General features: G+C 48.0%; 1 protein-coding gene across 1 annotated transcript in view; it reads right to left on the reverse strand.

Annotated features, from left to right (window-relative positions):
- dnah5l (dynein, axonemal, heavy chain 5 like) overlaps positions 1-14783 on the reverse strand; it is a 32703-nt gene that overhangs the window by 3102 nt on the left and 14818 nt on the right. The window contains exons 44-88 of the mRNA XM_027274426.1: positions 14547-14719; positions 14384-14454; positions 14184-14291; positions 13605-13792; positions 13151-13345; positions 12920-13054; positions 12731-12788; positions 12508-12639; positions 11993-12210; positions 11674-11808; positions 11358-11534; positions 11154-11243; positions 10702-10836; positions 10265-10366; positions 9846-10013; positions 9566-9772; positions 8994-9086; positions 8621-8857; positions 8261-8326; positions 7961-8101; positions 7619-7750; positions 7377-7487; positions 7112-7266; positions 6862-6983; positions 6549-6778; positions 6276-6434; positions 6043-6199; positions 5811-5956; positions 5216-5350; positions 4992-5093; positions 4803-4916; positions 4041-4208; positions 3806-3910; positions 3380-3493; positions 3109-3285; positions 2770-2964; positions 2535-2690; positions 2170-2352; positions 1905-2075; positions 1574-1825; positions 1068-1194; positions 859-980; positions 629-778; positions 349-513; positions 21-238 (exon numbers count right to left, since the gene is read on the reverse strand). Coding sequence (XP_027130227.1) covers positions 21-238; positions 349-513; positions 629-778; positions 859-980; positions 1068-1194; positions 1574-1825; positions 1905-2075; positions 2170-2352; positions 2535-2690; positions 2770-2964; positions 3109-3285; positions 3380-3493; positions 3806-3910; positions 4041-4208; positions 4803-4916; positions 4992-5093; positions 5216-5350; positions 5811-5956; positions 6043-6199; positions 6276-6434; positions 6549-6778; positions 6862-6983; positions 7112-7266; positions 7377-7487; positions 7619-7750; positions 7961-8101; positions 8261-8326; positions 8621-8857; positions 8994-9086; positions 9566-9772; positions 9846-10013; positions 10265-10366; positions 10702-10836; positions 11154-11243; positions 11358-11534; positions 11674-11808; positions 11993-12210; positions 12508-12639; positions 12731-12788; positions 12920-13054; positions 13151-13345; positions 13605-13792; positions 14184-14291; positions 14384-14454; positions 14547-14719 — 6695 coding nt within the window. The remainder of the gene's footprint in view (positions 1-20; positions 239-348; positions 514-628; positions 779-858; positions 981-1067; positions 1195-1573; positions 1826-1904; positions 2076-2169; positions 2353-2534; positions 2691-2769; positions 2965-3108; positions 3286-3379; positions 3494-3805; positions 3911-4040; positions 4209-4802; positions 4917-4991; positions 5094-5215; positions 5351-5810; positions 5957-6042; positions 6200-6275; positions 6435-6548; positions 6779-6861; positions 6984-7111; positions 7267-7376; positions 7488-7618; positions 7751-7960; positions 8102-8260; positions 8327-8620; positions 8858-8993; positions 9087-9565; positions 9773-9845; positions 10014-10264; positions 10367-10701; positions 10837-11153; positions 11244-11357; positions 11535-11673; positions 11809-11992; positions 12211-12507; positions 12640-12730; positions 12789-12919; positions 13055-13150; positions 13346-13604; positions 13793-14183; positions 14292-14383; positions 14455-14546; positions 14720-14783) is intronic.

A 14783-nucleotide genomic window follows, 5' to 3' on the forward strand; every position in this document is an offset into this window, starting at 1 on the left:
GCGCTCTTGTGTTCAGTTACCTGGGGTGCACGTCCGTCGTCAGCCACACCCTGAAACCTTTGTGCACGCTCTCTGGCGTTGCCGTGGTGACCGTCTCCAGCAGCTCGTCCAGGAAGTCCAGTCCCAGATGGCAGTTCTGGAGGAGGAGCCAGCCGCCGTCCGTCATGCTGTTGGCCAATAGTCTGCGAGCATGAACCTCTTGGCCCTGCCCCATGGAAATGGGACGGCACGGCGCCCCCTGCAAGGCGGAGAACAGAACTCTGCTGATCATCATCAAATCATCATCTTCCCATCATTAAAGTTTCCTCCACCCACATCATTCTTCTTCCCTCCACCTGATTCCTTCACCTTGCTCTTGGCCAGTCTCTCGATGTTCTCGGTCGGGTCAGAGCCCATCGACAGCAGACAGACCATCGGCGTCCTGCTGTCACTCTCTGCCAACATGGCGTCCAGGTCCAGAACCAAACCTTCAGCATACTGTTGACCCAGAGACTCAGAGATGTAGTGACGCGCCTGTTCAACACAAACACACACACACACACACACACACTATTTCATGAACTTGCAACATTTATTTAAATGTTAAAATAATTCAGGACAAACTGGTTGAAACCAGCATTCATGTGACCTGAGCAGTGGTTCGGTCGGGACACCAGCTCCGGATGAGCAGAAGCTTCCTGAAGGTGTCAAGCTTTTCCTCGTACCCATCAGGCAGTGTGGCGTCCTCTGGTGCTGGATGGTCAAACCAGTTCCTCCATGCACGCTCGTTCTGGCTCACCTGGACACGAGGGACCAAACTTCTGTAAGCCTCTGTGTTCCTGCTTTACCTGCTCTGATGTCAATGGATTTGGGTTCTACCTGCGCCAGGATCTGGGAGAACGGCGGCAGCCCGGACAGCTGGACCAAGTTGAGCCAGGTCTGATCCAGAATCCAGCGCCGTGGTTTGGATTCTACAGAGTTCAGATCCAGAGAGGCTCCGCCTACACACAGGCAGGATATTTACTGTCAGATATTTTGGTTAAAGAAGGAAAGGTTGCACAGAGGAGGAGGAAGACGATGAGAGCGACCTTTGATGAAGGTGAGCACCTCCGGGTGCGAGATGTTTCGGGCCTGCAGGTCGATCTTCAGAGCCAACAACAACGTGAACAGCAGTTTGTGTTCCTCATACAAACTCCGGGCTGTGTAACAGAACACCTGAAGGAGAGACAGACAGGGACAAATCTAATAAGTCTGACTGAAATCATAGCACAGTCTTAGAGGCTTGAATTCACTTCAAATACTACAACCCTGCTGTTGTCACACTGTGTAAAATGTGAAAACACTGAAACCTCATATTTACAACTCATCAGACTCTGATCGTTTAGCAGCTGGACGCCGTCCTCAACGAGTTCCAAACTAAATTTCAAATGTGGACTCGTCAGACTGAAGGACAGTTCTGTCTGCTGGGCCTGAAGATCACCGACTTGTCCCCTGTGTGCAGAGCTTTCCTCTGATTCTCTGAATGTGTTTGCTGCCACTGACTTTTTGCAACATGTTGCTGGCATCAAATTCAATAACTAACAATAATCAGCACCTGGTAGGTGAGGAAGTTGATGATGTTGCTGATGCGTTTGGAGGTGAGCTGCGACTTGGCCGAGTTCTGCATGGACGAGTCAAAGAGACCCAGGAACTGCCGTAGGGACGTCTGGTACATGACGTTAACCAGAGACATCTCCACGATCAGGAAGTAGAGGATGCTCCCCCTGGTGGCCACCGGCCGGTACTCCTCCCTGGCCTGGTTGATCTTCACCTCCGTCTCTGCTGCGACCGACAGCTTCTCACTCACCTAGAAGACAAGATGTTCCCCCAGACATCTTCAGCCTCAGAGGAATAAGTAGCGAGTACACTCAGGCAGACAGCAGTACCTCCTGAGCGGTGGTCTTGGTGACTCTCAGAACTTCGATCAGAGACTCGTCCTCCACCAAGGAGCCCTGCGTGCTGGTCAGCCTGAACAGCAGACTGTCCTCCAGCTCCTGCATCTTCCTCTTGTTTGACGTCACTTCCTCTAAGAGCTTCACCCGCTCCGCCTCCAGCTCCTAGTGGACGATTCACATGTATGTAAGGTTCAGGATTCGGCAGGTATCACTGCACAGGCATTGAGGAAGAATACTCTGCATGTGGTACAGTGACCTGTTTCTCCAGCAGTATGACACGTCCCAGCAGCTGGTCCTCCAGGCCTCGCTGGGTGACGGTGAAGTCCACCACGGCCGTCCTGGCGCTGACCTCGGGGCTGTACGCTGGGTTAGCCAGCTTTGTGGTGATGTAGAGTGTGAAGCCCTTCAACACATCCACCTCCTTATCTCCAACCTTCACCTGCAGGAGGAGGAAGAAACCAACAACCTGATGAAATGGCTTTCAGTGTATCTGTGTAGTTTTTCTGAGTTATGTTGGATCTAAACTGTGAAAAGATGAAATGTTGACATGTCAGATTCATATTTCCCAGTTGTGTATACATAAATTCACATAGGAGAAATAAGAAGTCGCTGATGTCCTACTTTATAAGTTGATCCAGACTTGATGTAGTTTTTGTCCAGTATGTTGTCCAGGACAGGGTCCAGTTCCTCGCCTATGTCCTCCAGCAGCATGGGACGCCCCAGAGACAGACTGTCCTCCAGGTGGGAACGGAAATATTTGTGGTTCAGAGACGTCACCTGTGACACAGACGAAGACAACCAACAATCAGTAAAGCGCTTGACTTGACTTGCTTCTTTGCTTCTACTCCATCCTCACCTGTAGCTGCTGGTCTCTCTCTCTGTTCTGGATCCAGGTCTTGCCCTGGCCCTGGGGGTCTATCAGCAGCGGGTAACGGGACGCCTTCGTCACCACGATGCCGTTTTGGATGGACAGGTCGTCGCTGGGTAAACCTTGCAGGTTCCACTCGCTCACTGTGGCGTTGTCCACCAGCAGGCCAATCACGTTCAGGTCCTGCAGAGAGTGAGTGTCCATGGTCAAATTGTCCATATGCAACAAATCAGAATGTGATGAGACCATGACAAAGCTGCATAATCGCCGTATTTAAAGAGACATTAACTGTGTGAATATGAAACTGGATCAGACAAGAAGTCTTACAGGACTGAAGGGGATGAGTTTCTCCTCCATCTCCTTCTTCCACAGCTCCAGCAGCAGGCTGCGGTACTCCTGGTTAAACGGGCCGGCGTAGGACAGGAAGCCTGCGGACAGAAGGACGTCCCCGACCAAGTGTTTGATCTGAGTCTGGAACCCAGCACTGCTGTCGGTCCAGCGAACCTGAAACACAACAAGAACAGAAGAGACGGAGAGAGTGACTGATGGATGAAGGGTTAAATGGATGGATGAAGGCTGGGTGAGGTAGACAGCTGACCTTCTCTCCTCCCAGCCCATCGATCAGAGCCGTAGCGTTGGACATCTTACGGCGGCAGGCCTGGGCGTCGTCCTCCAGGTCCTGCTTCTCCTTCATAGCAGCATCGTAAAGTGCCTGAAGTTCAGGTCAGACCAGGAGTTATTTATTTGAATGAAAGCCGGTCACTTTACAGATGGATGTCATAAGGCGAGACACTACACACTGCGTTCAAATCTAAAGTTATCTAATGCAACACAAACGGACAAAGGCAAAAGTCAAATGAACACAGAAATGTGGATTTTGGTCTGAAAGACTAAAAGTTTGTGTCTTAAATCAGATGAATTTGTCAGTTCTGGGTAAATAAAACTAAAATAGACAGAACAGAATAATGGGAAAACATTAATTGTACAACACAGAGCTGTTCATGAGTCGTTGTATGTTAGTGACCTGCACGGCGTCCAGCTCCTGCTGTTTAGCATCCAGCTGTTCTTGAGCTTTGGAGAGTTCAGTCTGAGCGACGACCAGACGAACCTCCTGCAGGGCCAGGTTAGCCTACACACACACACACACACACACACACACACACACACACACACCTCTTATTAATGCCTGTGTAACGTGGTTTCACATTTAATCAGCTGTGACACCAACAGCATCATCTTGTTGTCCGTTGTGTTTGCACCTTCAGAGGCAGCACCTCCTTGTTGATAGCGAAGAAGTCGGCCATGGCCTGAGTCCACGAGCAGAGTCCCGCCACGTTGCCGCAGATTCTTTTGGCTGACTCCAGGTTGTAGTCGTCCATCTCCAGGTAGGGAGTGAGCAGCTCCACCACCTCCTCTGTGATGGAGTCCTGAGGCACAAACGGATTTTATAGACACTAATGAGATAATCAACAGCTTAATAATGAAAAGAACCATTAATTAGTAATTAGCTTCTGGAGTCTGCTTGTGTCTGCTGTTGGGATACTGAGGCTCAGTGGGTTAGATTCAAGCATTCGCTGTGTTCACTGTTAGACTGGACACTGCCGGTTCAGAGGTTCTGTTGGGTCACTGGAAGGTCGATGCTGACACCAGCTCATAGCTCCAGCTGCAATGCATAGTGGTGGGTTGTAACACACACACACAGTTCAGGGTTTTTCCAGCTCTAAAGATACAGACCAAAGCCAGCCTCACTAATCCACAGCTTAGCAGTCATACACATATAAGTAGGTGATGGGTGTGATAAGATGAGAAGGGAGTTTCCCTACGACACACTGAGTGTGTGTGTGTGTGTGTGTGTGTGTGTGTGTGTGTGTGTGTGTGTGTGTGTGTGTGTGTGTGTGTACTTCTATCTTTGTTCAAACCTGTTTGAGTGACAGAAGTCACAGCGTATTTCAAACACAGATACAGACACATGATGTAAATTAGGATCCTCACAGGTCCAATGACACAAGTGTGTGTGAGACCTTGCTGAAGTTGAGCAGCATGCTGAGGAAGGCAGAGTTCTGCATCAGCTTCAACGCCTCGGCCCACGAAGGTCGCAGACAAGGTCGTTCGGGGTCAGCAGTCACCGTGTCGATCTGAGAGGAAACGAGACGATGAGACGAAGGACAGCGAAGTGTCGCCGCGACGTTTCTGTGAATGTCTATAGTGACCTTTCTCTGGAAGAGCAGCAGAACAGCGTCCATGATCCTCATGATGAGATGAGGAGGCTTCTGCAGCTTCCTCACTGTGGCGATGTCGGCCGGTTTAATGGTCTGAAAGAAAGTTTATTTGGAGGTAGTGTTTGAGGAACAGACTAATAATGTACTAGTAATGACTTGTGTTCATCTGTGTGTGTGTGTGTGTGTGTGTGTGTGTGTGTGTGTGTGTGTGTGACCTGTAGTGCAGCCTCTGCTGCCTCCAGCGCTGGTTTTGCAGCTTCCAGTTTGGACTCTGCTGACGTTTTATCAGCTTCAATCTCGTCGACAATGATCTGAGCTTTATCCTTCACCTTCTGCACCTGCTGCTTCACCTGAAGAGAGAGAGAGAGAGAGACCATCACCTGATTAATTAAATTAATTAAAGTCTAATTCTCTCTCGTTTAGCTCTGTTTTGTGTCTCCACCACATCCTGATATAAGAGGACGATGTAACCGGGCTCAGCAGCTTCTATGGACATGATGGCAGAGGAGCAGAGAGTGAAGAGGACGCTGACGGAGGAAGCTAAGAAGAGAAAAGGAGAGAGTGAGCGAGCAAGAAGCCGCCGGACAAGAGTAAATGTGGGACTGACTTTTAGTGGTTGGTGAGAGCTTGGTGAAATAAAAGGCTGAAAGACAGACGCCGATGTCCCACGGTAGGATTACACTCTGACACTGCGGGCAACAAATCACAAAAAGTTCTACGTAATGTCGCCTCGTTGAGGATCTCACATTCTTGGATTTTGATTCAGATTCTGACAGTGATGAAGATTTCAAACAGCAAAGCCTCTCGGACCTTTTCAGCAGCCTGAGCTTTCGCCGTGACCTCCTGCAGGACTCCATCTGCCTTCTCGGAGGCGACGGCGAGCTCCTGCTCCTTCACCACCAGCTCCTCAGAGAGCTGAGACACAGACTGCTCCGCCTCCATCAGTTTACACAGACCTGCAGTGAATCATGGGAAACCTCATCAACTTCCTTCAGCGTCTGAACTCATTAACTAGTTCATTCCAGGTGCGCCGCAGCTTTACCCGTCTTCATGCGCTCAGCCAGCGTGCCGACGTGAGCGATCTTCTCAGCGTAGATGACCTTGTAGCTGTCGATGAAGGACAGGTAGGATTTGGGCGTCACAAACGTTTGACGGCGGAAACGCTCAAAGTACTCCGTGCATTTCTCCGCGACCAGGTCCTGCAGGGACAGAGGTCACGTGATCGGTCAGCTGGAAATGCTAACAACACACACCTGATCACATGATGAGCACTACCTGGAAGGTTCCCATGGTAACCACCACACTCCGCTTCACGTCGTCTGAGCAGCGGAGGTCCTTGTACTGAGACAGGAAGTGATGTGATACAGCTACAAGGGCGTCCCGGGGCCAGCGCTGGAACCAGTCCACTGTGCAGCCCGATATCAGGCCTGGGAACTGTTCAGGTCAAAGGTCAGAGCTCAGCTCAACTTCATGTATTACTGCAGTACACAACGTTAATCTGACTTCACACCATGATGATACAGAACTGAACTGAAGTCTTTAACGCACCTTTAAGGCACGAGTCCGAAACTTCTCCCCGACAGGCGAGAAGCAGAGGACAACATGAAGGTTGCTCCGCACTCGGGACAGGAAGAAGTCGTACAGGTTTTCGGAGGTCGGAGGTCGGCGAGGCTGCTGCCGCTTCATGACGGGAATCAGATCCTGAGTGATCTCATCAAGTTCGTCACGAGCGAACAGGTTGGAGACTTCACCGCTCGCCAGGACGTTGTTCATATATTCTGTAGGAGAGAGGAGAGGTCAGTCGAACCAATCAGCATTCTCAAACTGAAACTAAACAACCAAACTTTTATGACGTCGGTACCCAGGAAGGCTTCGTCTTTAATGTCGTTGTCAGTGAAGAGAAATGTGACTCCTTTTCCCTGCTGACCAGCGATACGATACAGAGCCTTCAAATCCTCCAGCAGGTTACTGCAGCTGTACGACCTGCAGCAACAAGCAGCAACACAGGCGAGAAAAATCTGAATATTTAGAATATTTTGAGTTATTTATGAAGACGTCATAAACCAGTGGACTGATTATCGTGTGGTGGAGGTGTGTGTCACGTTCCAGACCTGGTCAATGTGATCTGGAAGGTTTGGTATCCTGCGATGAACGACGCCAACCTCGTCAGACTCTGCTTCCCCGAACCCCCAACACCGACCAGCAGGGCGTTCCCCTGCGGCGTCCGCAGGATCCGTGAGATCCGCATCAGGTGGGTCATTGCATCCTGCCATTGGACCAAACAGAGATGGTCGTTCACCAGGAGTAACACAGAGAGAGCGAGAGAGTGTGGATGACTCCAACAACGCCGCCTGATGAAGGCGACCATGTCATTACCTTGAAGAAGACCAGGTCCATGGCTCCACCCCTCACTGCCTCGTTGTACTGCTGTTGGAAAACAGACAACCGCTCTGCCAGAGAATCCAACGAAGGTATTGGCTCATACACCTGTCAATCATATCCATTTTTACAGTAAACATAAGAAACAAAACAATGTGTCCTACTAAGATTTAATAGCCTGTCTGTCTAAATGTCTCTGTACTGATGTGAGTCAGACTGAGCAGCTCGGAGTCGAGGACCTTCGGAGCTTCCAGCTCGGTGTCTTCAGGTTCGTCGCCCGTCGCCTCTGGAGCTTCACGCAGGAAGTCCACAAAGCAGCTTTCCCACTGAGCATGCTCAGTCAGAGCTTTCCCATGATCCTCCACTGTGATCTGAGAAAAAGAAGAGGGTTAGATAGAAATAAAATGAAGATCTGGAGAAGGATGGAGAAGGTGATCACTGGATCTAATCAGCACTAGATTTGAAATATTGTAACACTGCCCCCTATTGGGTGAAAAGACCCCTTTGGGAAAACCAGAAAACATTTTCTCCATAAAACATGATGAAGTTATATCATGAAGTCAATCTGAAAGCACACACACCCTCTCCATGATGCCGTTGAAGGTTTGTCTGTCGCTGCTGTCGATGAATCGGTCGGCGATCACTCTGCAACACTCGTGATGGAAAAGAGCTGAGAGGAGCTCAGAGCTCTGACACACCTCAGACTTCACTGTCAGGATGCCCTGAAACACAACACAACACATTTCACCATGTAATCGTCCTGGCTTCCTGTTTTATGTTGAAGGAGTCTCTCCTCGGGTGCCTTGTGTTACTTTACTTCCTGTCTTGGATGTTTAATTAGTTCATTAGTGATCTTGTCTTTAGTCCGTGTGTTAACCTGCCTGCCAGATTCTGCTGAGGTCCCTCAGGTTGAAGATGTAGTGAAACTTAGCAGGAGACGGTAGCATCTGAGGAAACAGAGAGGACTTCATGACATTTGTTTAAAATGACACACAAACCAACTTATTATAAAGATGCAAGCATGTTCTACTGCAGGCCTTCAAAATAAAAGCTGAACAAAGTATTTTTTTTTTAGGGTGTGATACAGTATTTAATGTTAAAGTTTTGCATAAGCTGGCGAAGCAGAGACTCTTCAGAAGAAGCTGTCTCTGTCGTTATACATGAAATGCAGGAGGAACAATGTGATCATGAACTCGACAAAAGAGAAGTCGACTTCTCAGTTATGACATGACGTATTATACCTTTGCCTTCACCGCCTGCCACACCCGTCTGGTGGTGGGTACGAGAGTGGCGGCGAGGTTGCAGACCTCAGCGGGGAAGCCTCTCTCTGGGCAGAAGTATCCCTGAGCCACAGTGCCGAAAATCTTATCAATGGAGGAGTTGGAGGGCAGCGTGCAGTTAAAGATGGAGAACTGCCTCTTCAGGCGCTGAGGGATGTCGTTGCGACCGCCGCCCGGGTGGATCATGGCTGCCACCAGCTGTTAAAGGTTATTACACTCTTTATTCTAACTGATCTTTGAGCAGCCGTAAAAACTGTGAATTGGAAACTAAAAGTAAAGACGATTTGAGATGAACAGAGAGGAACCTTGTAACTTCATCACACCATAGTGTTACCTGAACGTCCACCACGGTGATGAACTCTCCTGGGCGATCCAAACTGTAGAATCCTCCCTGCTCCATCAGCTGACGCACGATCTCATTGGTTATCTGAAAGAGAAGAATATAAACCGAGCTCAGGACTGTGATTGGAACAAAGGAGTTTAAATACGTCAGGGTCTTGTTCATGGGATGGCCGGTTGCTGCGGCATTGGCAGTATTGCAAACGTTGTTCTGGATCATTGCGGTCATGAGCTTTAGTGTCTCAAAGATTGAGAGTGAGGTGGTTCGATCATCTGATCTTTGGAGGTTTCCAGGCACATTAACTATGTAGCCCATTTGGCCTTGGAACACCTCAGGATTCCTCAGGAAGAGTACGAATGCGTTACCTGCTGTCACCACAACCCAACCCTGGATAAGCTGAAGGAGATATAATGGTCATGTGGAAAAATTGTATTGTATCTAATTTAAGTAGTAAAGAAATAAAGACCACATTCCATTCTGTTCTTCTTGTCATAATTTTAAAAAAAAAGACAAAAAGAAAACAAGAAAACAAAACAAGCAGAAATTGACCAATCAGAGAAGCCGACCTGGTCTCCCCATTCATTGATAACGGGCATGTTGATGTCGTCGATGAACACGGTCATCCTGCGTCCGGCCGGCGGCCCGTAGGTGGCGCCCATTCGTTTATCGATGTAGCTCTCGATCGTTCTCTGGAACATGCTGGGCAGCGTGGCCGACGAGAAGTTCAGCGTCTTACTGAGGTGGAGCTCCGGGTCGAGCTTACTGGTGTAGCCCTGGAAAACAAGTAGCATTAACACTATCTGGCTGCAGAAAGACCACCGCTGGATGCTGAGGAGCGTGTCTCACTTTAATCATGACGGTCTTGGCAGTTCCCTGCTCTCCAATCAGCAGCACAGCCTTCCTCTGCTTCACAATGGTCTGCATCAGGAAGTCCGTCCTCACGTTGTCCACGTTAGGAACCAGGATGGAAGAGTAGTCTGGGACTTGGTCTTTGGGGTAGACATATTCTGGGACCTGCATTGTGACAATAATAAAAACAAAAGGTATCATGTTGACCTGGAAGAGGCACCAGCACAGTCCAATCTGTGGTTTTTCAAAGCATTGAACCAACCACCAGAACTTCTTCTGTTCTCAAATTTCCCCCAAAACACCAGGATCTTTAAATATGTGGATGTGTTTTTTTTTTAATAAAAGACTGCAGAGAAAGAATATGTTAGAGAATATGTGGAAAAACTCTTCACAGGAACAGTTCTGTGTCCTCAGACCTTGTTGGACCAGTGCTCCCACTGTCCCTGCTCGTTGACGGTGAACTCAAAGATGGTCTGATCGTCCTGAGTGTGCGGCAGGTCCAGAGATGAGCTGTGGCTCTTCAAACAGAAACACAATGACAAACAGTTCATATCGAAAAATAAAAAAAGTCCCTCCTGTAGTTTTATTTTGTAATCTTGGCAACCTGACAGTCGGGGTCTGGGAGGGGAAATGCTGTTTAATGAACACTTATACAACAACACTACAGCGTCCCCTGGAGGCTGCAGCGTTCATTACAGCCACAATCTGAAAGTGTTGGCTCAAACAAATAACATACTGTTTGTCCTGATGGTGGAGCTCGAGGTAAAAATCCACTGTGGAGAATAAATATTCACAGAGAGTTTGATGGAAAGTGCATCAACAGACCCTCCCAAGCACAAACAAAGACACACACCTTTAGAAAGGCCTCCATCTTCACTCTGTCGTCCAGCTCCAGCACCGCTCCGAGAGACCACATCACCGCAAACACAAATAGTCGACCCATGGCGCCATGGCAACCCTGTTTTTCCTCCGCAGCTGGGAGCAAGCCCTGAACACACAAATATGAGAAAGACACACTTTGACCTCTGAAATAAAAGGCTGAAAGACAGACGCCGAGCTGGGCTGACTGCTGCTGGACTAGGCAGTGATATCAGCTGCTGCTGGGGACCTGGATGATGATTGGCTGTTTGATCAGAAGTAATGTAACCAGAACAAATACTCGAGTACAGCTGTAGTCATGGTTACCTCAGTGGGATTACAATTGCTTTTAGACAGGAACTTTTCATCGTCATTGTTTCACCACTGAAATATATGAGGAAGTAGTTCTATATCATAGCGTGTGTGAGTGTTTTTCTTCTGTCGTACCTGCAGCAGGTCAATAGTCTGTCTGATGTACATACACTCCAGCACCTGCATCTTTGGAGACACAGCAGTGGAAACAAAGTCCAAGAAGTCCTGGAGGAGGAACAGAAAAACACTTTTCTTTTTGAGTCGCTGCTCAGTTATAAATATATGAAACCCTGACTGACAGAAAGTCTAAAACTCATTGTTTTTCAGTTTCATGCTCACCTGGTAGCAGGAGTTGAAGCAGAGTTTCAGAGCGTCAGCCTGCTGTTCTGGTAGCTTCTGTAACCAGGCCTGCAGGATTGGGCTCCAGCCGAGCACCGAGGAGCTCATGAACACCATCCCATTCCTGGACACCGTGGCTGGGGAAGCGTTGTCGATGTTGTGGGGCTCAAAGACAATCTGGAGGCAGGACACAGCCTCACTTTAGATCTTCTGTATGATTCAGTTTTTACGTTAAACTCACAACAGTCCTTACAATCCTGGACTCTGCTCACTGAAACATGACGGACAGATGGACGGGCAGATGTTGTAATGTCACCTTGCAGCAGGGAGCCATGGGAATTCGGTCTCCGTTCGCCAGAGTCAGAGTTTTGTTGTCGTCCAGAACTGAGTTCAGGTTCTCGATCCAGATGGCATCAACTGGACCGTCCAGCACAATCCAGATGTATTCCCCCTGAGACACACACATAGTACGGACATGTCATGCTTTTATTATCCTTATTTATCTTCAATAGTAAAGTAAACTACTGCCGTAGCCGGGCTTGGAGAAGGTTTACAGGCCTGGAGCGTTGTGACATCACAGTAAGACAGTAAGACAAAGTATTTAACACTTGAATGATACAATAATATCCATCAACCTTCTTGGCTTTGAGAGTTTTCCTCCATAGAGTAGAAAAGACGCCGTCGGTCCAGTCGTTGGTGGTGACATCCAGCGTGCCGAACATCTGCGAGGCCGTGATCGCTTTGGGGTTCATCCTCATCTCGCGGTGTGGGGAGCCGCACTCTGACATGGCCTTCATCAGAGTGTGGATGCAGGCCGACTTCCCGGCACCGCTGGGACCCAACGTCATCATACCTGCAGGAGCACATGTCGACTCATGACGTGATTCACTGTTTCTCTCACCCTCATGCAGTGAAATAAAACAGTATGGACTTATCTTACTGTTCCTTATTTTTATCATTCATTTTGAGAAAATAGAGACAAAGTTCTGACACAGTTAGAGTCATTTAGTTTTTAAGAAAATCCTGATTTTAGGATAAATGTCTTTAAAAGAATTGTATTTATTTATTTATTCTATTTATTAGGGACAGAGGCTCTAAGAATAGATAAATTATCAGGACACTTCCACGTTCTGTCTGTAACGATGCGTACCATGTCGCACTCTCTGCGTCTCGTAGAGCTGAACCAGTTTGAGGATCCAGGGGGGATGAGGGATCAGGCTGGCCTGCTGAGCCTGACCGAAGATGGATGACTCCAAGTCTGGATACCCGGCTTTATCCAGAACTACAGAGGAGGAAGAGATGTAGTTCTGGATTACATGTGACTGTGTTATTGTGCTTGTGTGTGTTCGGTGTGTAGAGAGAGGGATACCTACCGATACCAGGAAACAGATCATTGATCAGACTCATGAACAGAGGCTCATCCTCATCAACCTGCAGAGATACAGGAAGAGTTCATGTTACTGCTGTGAAAATATCACAGAGTTATAGTAGCAGCATTTCCCAGCATTCTTCAATGACACTGTGTGTATGTTTCAGTGTAGGATACTACAAAACAAACACACCAGTTTGGAGAGGTTCATGTCTCTCAGGACCCTCATCACCACAGTCTTCTCTGGTTCTGATGGGTTGGACCTCTTCACAGCTCCCAGCGTCCTCAAAACTGACAAAATGTTCCTCAGACCAAAATCATAATGGACCTGGTGTAAAAACATAAACATAACGTTGTGAAGTCACATGTATAAGACAAACTTTTTTTTCCAAGGAGAGACAAAGTTGAAGCATCATCATTGGACCTGTTTGGAGAGCTGCTCCTCACACAGTTTGTAGAGGGTGTAGAACTTCCTGCTCAGGACCTGGTTGTCACGGAAACCTGCACTGGCCAGTTTGACCCTCATGATGATGGCTCGGTCTGGGACCATCATGGCAACTGTGCGAAACTGAATCTTCAGGTTCTCGGGCAACTCCTGACGGCCGGCGTATCCGGGGTTCTGGTGGACAAAGAAGTCACTGGTTAAAATCTGGAACTTGATTCGGCTGGTTCGGAGGTGGGTCAGCTCTCCAGCTCTGGTTCTGCAGTAATTCAGTTCTCTTTCACTGCTTCTGAGATGGATCTCTTCCCCAACTGGGGAACTGTACTGCAGTTTTTGTTCTTAACTCTTAGTATTTGCAGAAGCCTCTGGTCAGTTCTGAGATGGTTTAGCTTGTTATTGACAGTTCATGAAAAAAGGTTCGGGTACTGAAAGTTACCATTGTGAGGAAGATGCCAAACTCTGGGTCCATGTCAACAACGTCTCCGTCGGTGAAGACAAACTGTTTCTTCTTGTTCTTCTTACACTGCAGGACAATGTAGATCTGCTGTGCAGCGACTGACAGGACCGGCAGCTCGATGCGGTTAAATTCATCAAAGCAACCCCAGGCTCCTGCCTGAGCCAGACCTGCAGACACACTCAACAATTAACTGATGTCACCTTGGTAGACAGCATGTCTCAGCATTATTTGCTCTGCCGTTAAAACCAAAAGGCATGGCTGCAGTAACCAAAAGAAGTCTTATTTGAAAATGTGGATTTTGGTCTTGGTATAGAGCGTTTGTATTGAATCTGTTTTGTATTGAATCTGTTTGGACTGGCATTCAAATGTTCCAGTTTGTGTTTTTATTGCCTGAGGTCTTGGTCATGATAAAAAAAGAAGCCTTTAATTCAAGTCCAACTGACCTTTGGTTCCACTTCGGTTCTGTTTTGAATGTGTAAGTCCACACACAGGATTGGATTTTTCCAGAAACTATCCATGTACTATTACGCCAGAGTAACCATACACACATTCACACACCTTTGTAGATGCGTCCAAGTCCTCTGTAGTCCATCTGGTCCGAACAGTTGAAGACCACCACATATTTCCCCAGACAGCGACCCATGTCTTTAGTGGTCTCGGTCTTACCTGGAAAGACACACACACATGCAGAGTTAAGGCAACATGCAACAAAGTCAGTGTAAAAAGTTGCTCGTTGCTAGAGACATGTACTGTGTTACCTGTCCCAGCCGGACCAGCTGGAGCTCCACCCATACTCATCCCCAGGGCCTGGGACAGAGTTATGTAACACCTGGACAGAAGAGAATGAACATGTGTCTGATGAAGGCATCATCTTTTTATCATATCACCCAGCAGGGTGCATGTGTCAGGTGTCAGGTGTACCTGTCTGTCAGCGGGGTGATGACCAGTCTGTCTGTGCAGCCCAGGTATTCGTTGCAGTAGCTGAACTCCACATCTGTGATCTGGATGACACATCTGTCTGTTTCCTCCAGGAAGTAAAACCGTGACTGTTTCTGCCACTCGAAGTCAGATGCAGATCGCACGTTCAGACGCACCTGATGCAAATAATGAACACATTAGAAAATACTTCTTTAATCAAAATTAAATTTATGTTTGAGT

The sequence above is a fragment of the Larimichthys crocea genome, chromosome XXIII (genome assembly GCF_000972845.2).
Source record: "Larimichthys crocea isolate SSNF chromosome XXIII, L_crocea_2.0, whole genome shotgun sequence".
NCBI lineage: Eukaryota > Metazoa > Chordata > Actinopteri > Sciaenidae > Larimichthys > Larimichthys crocea.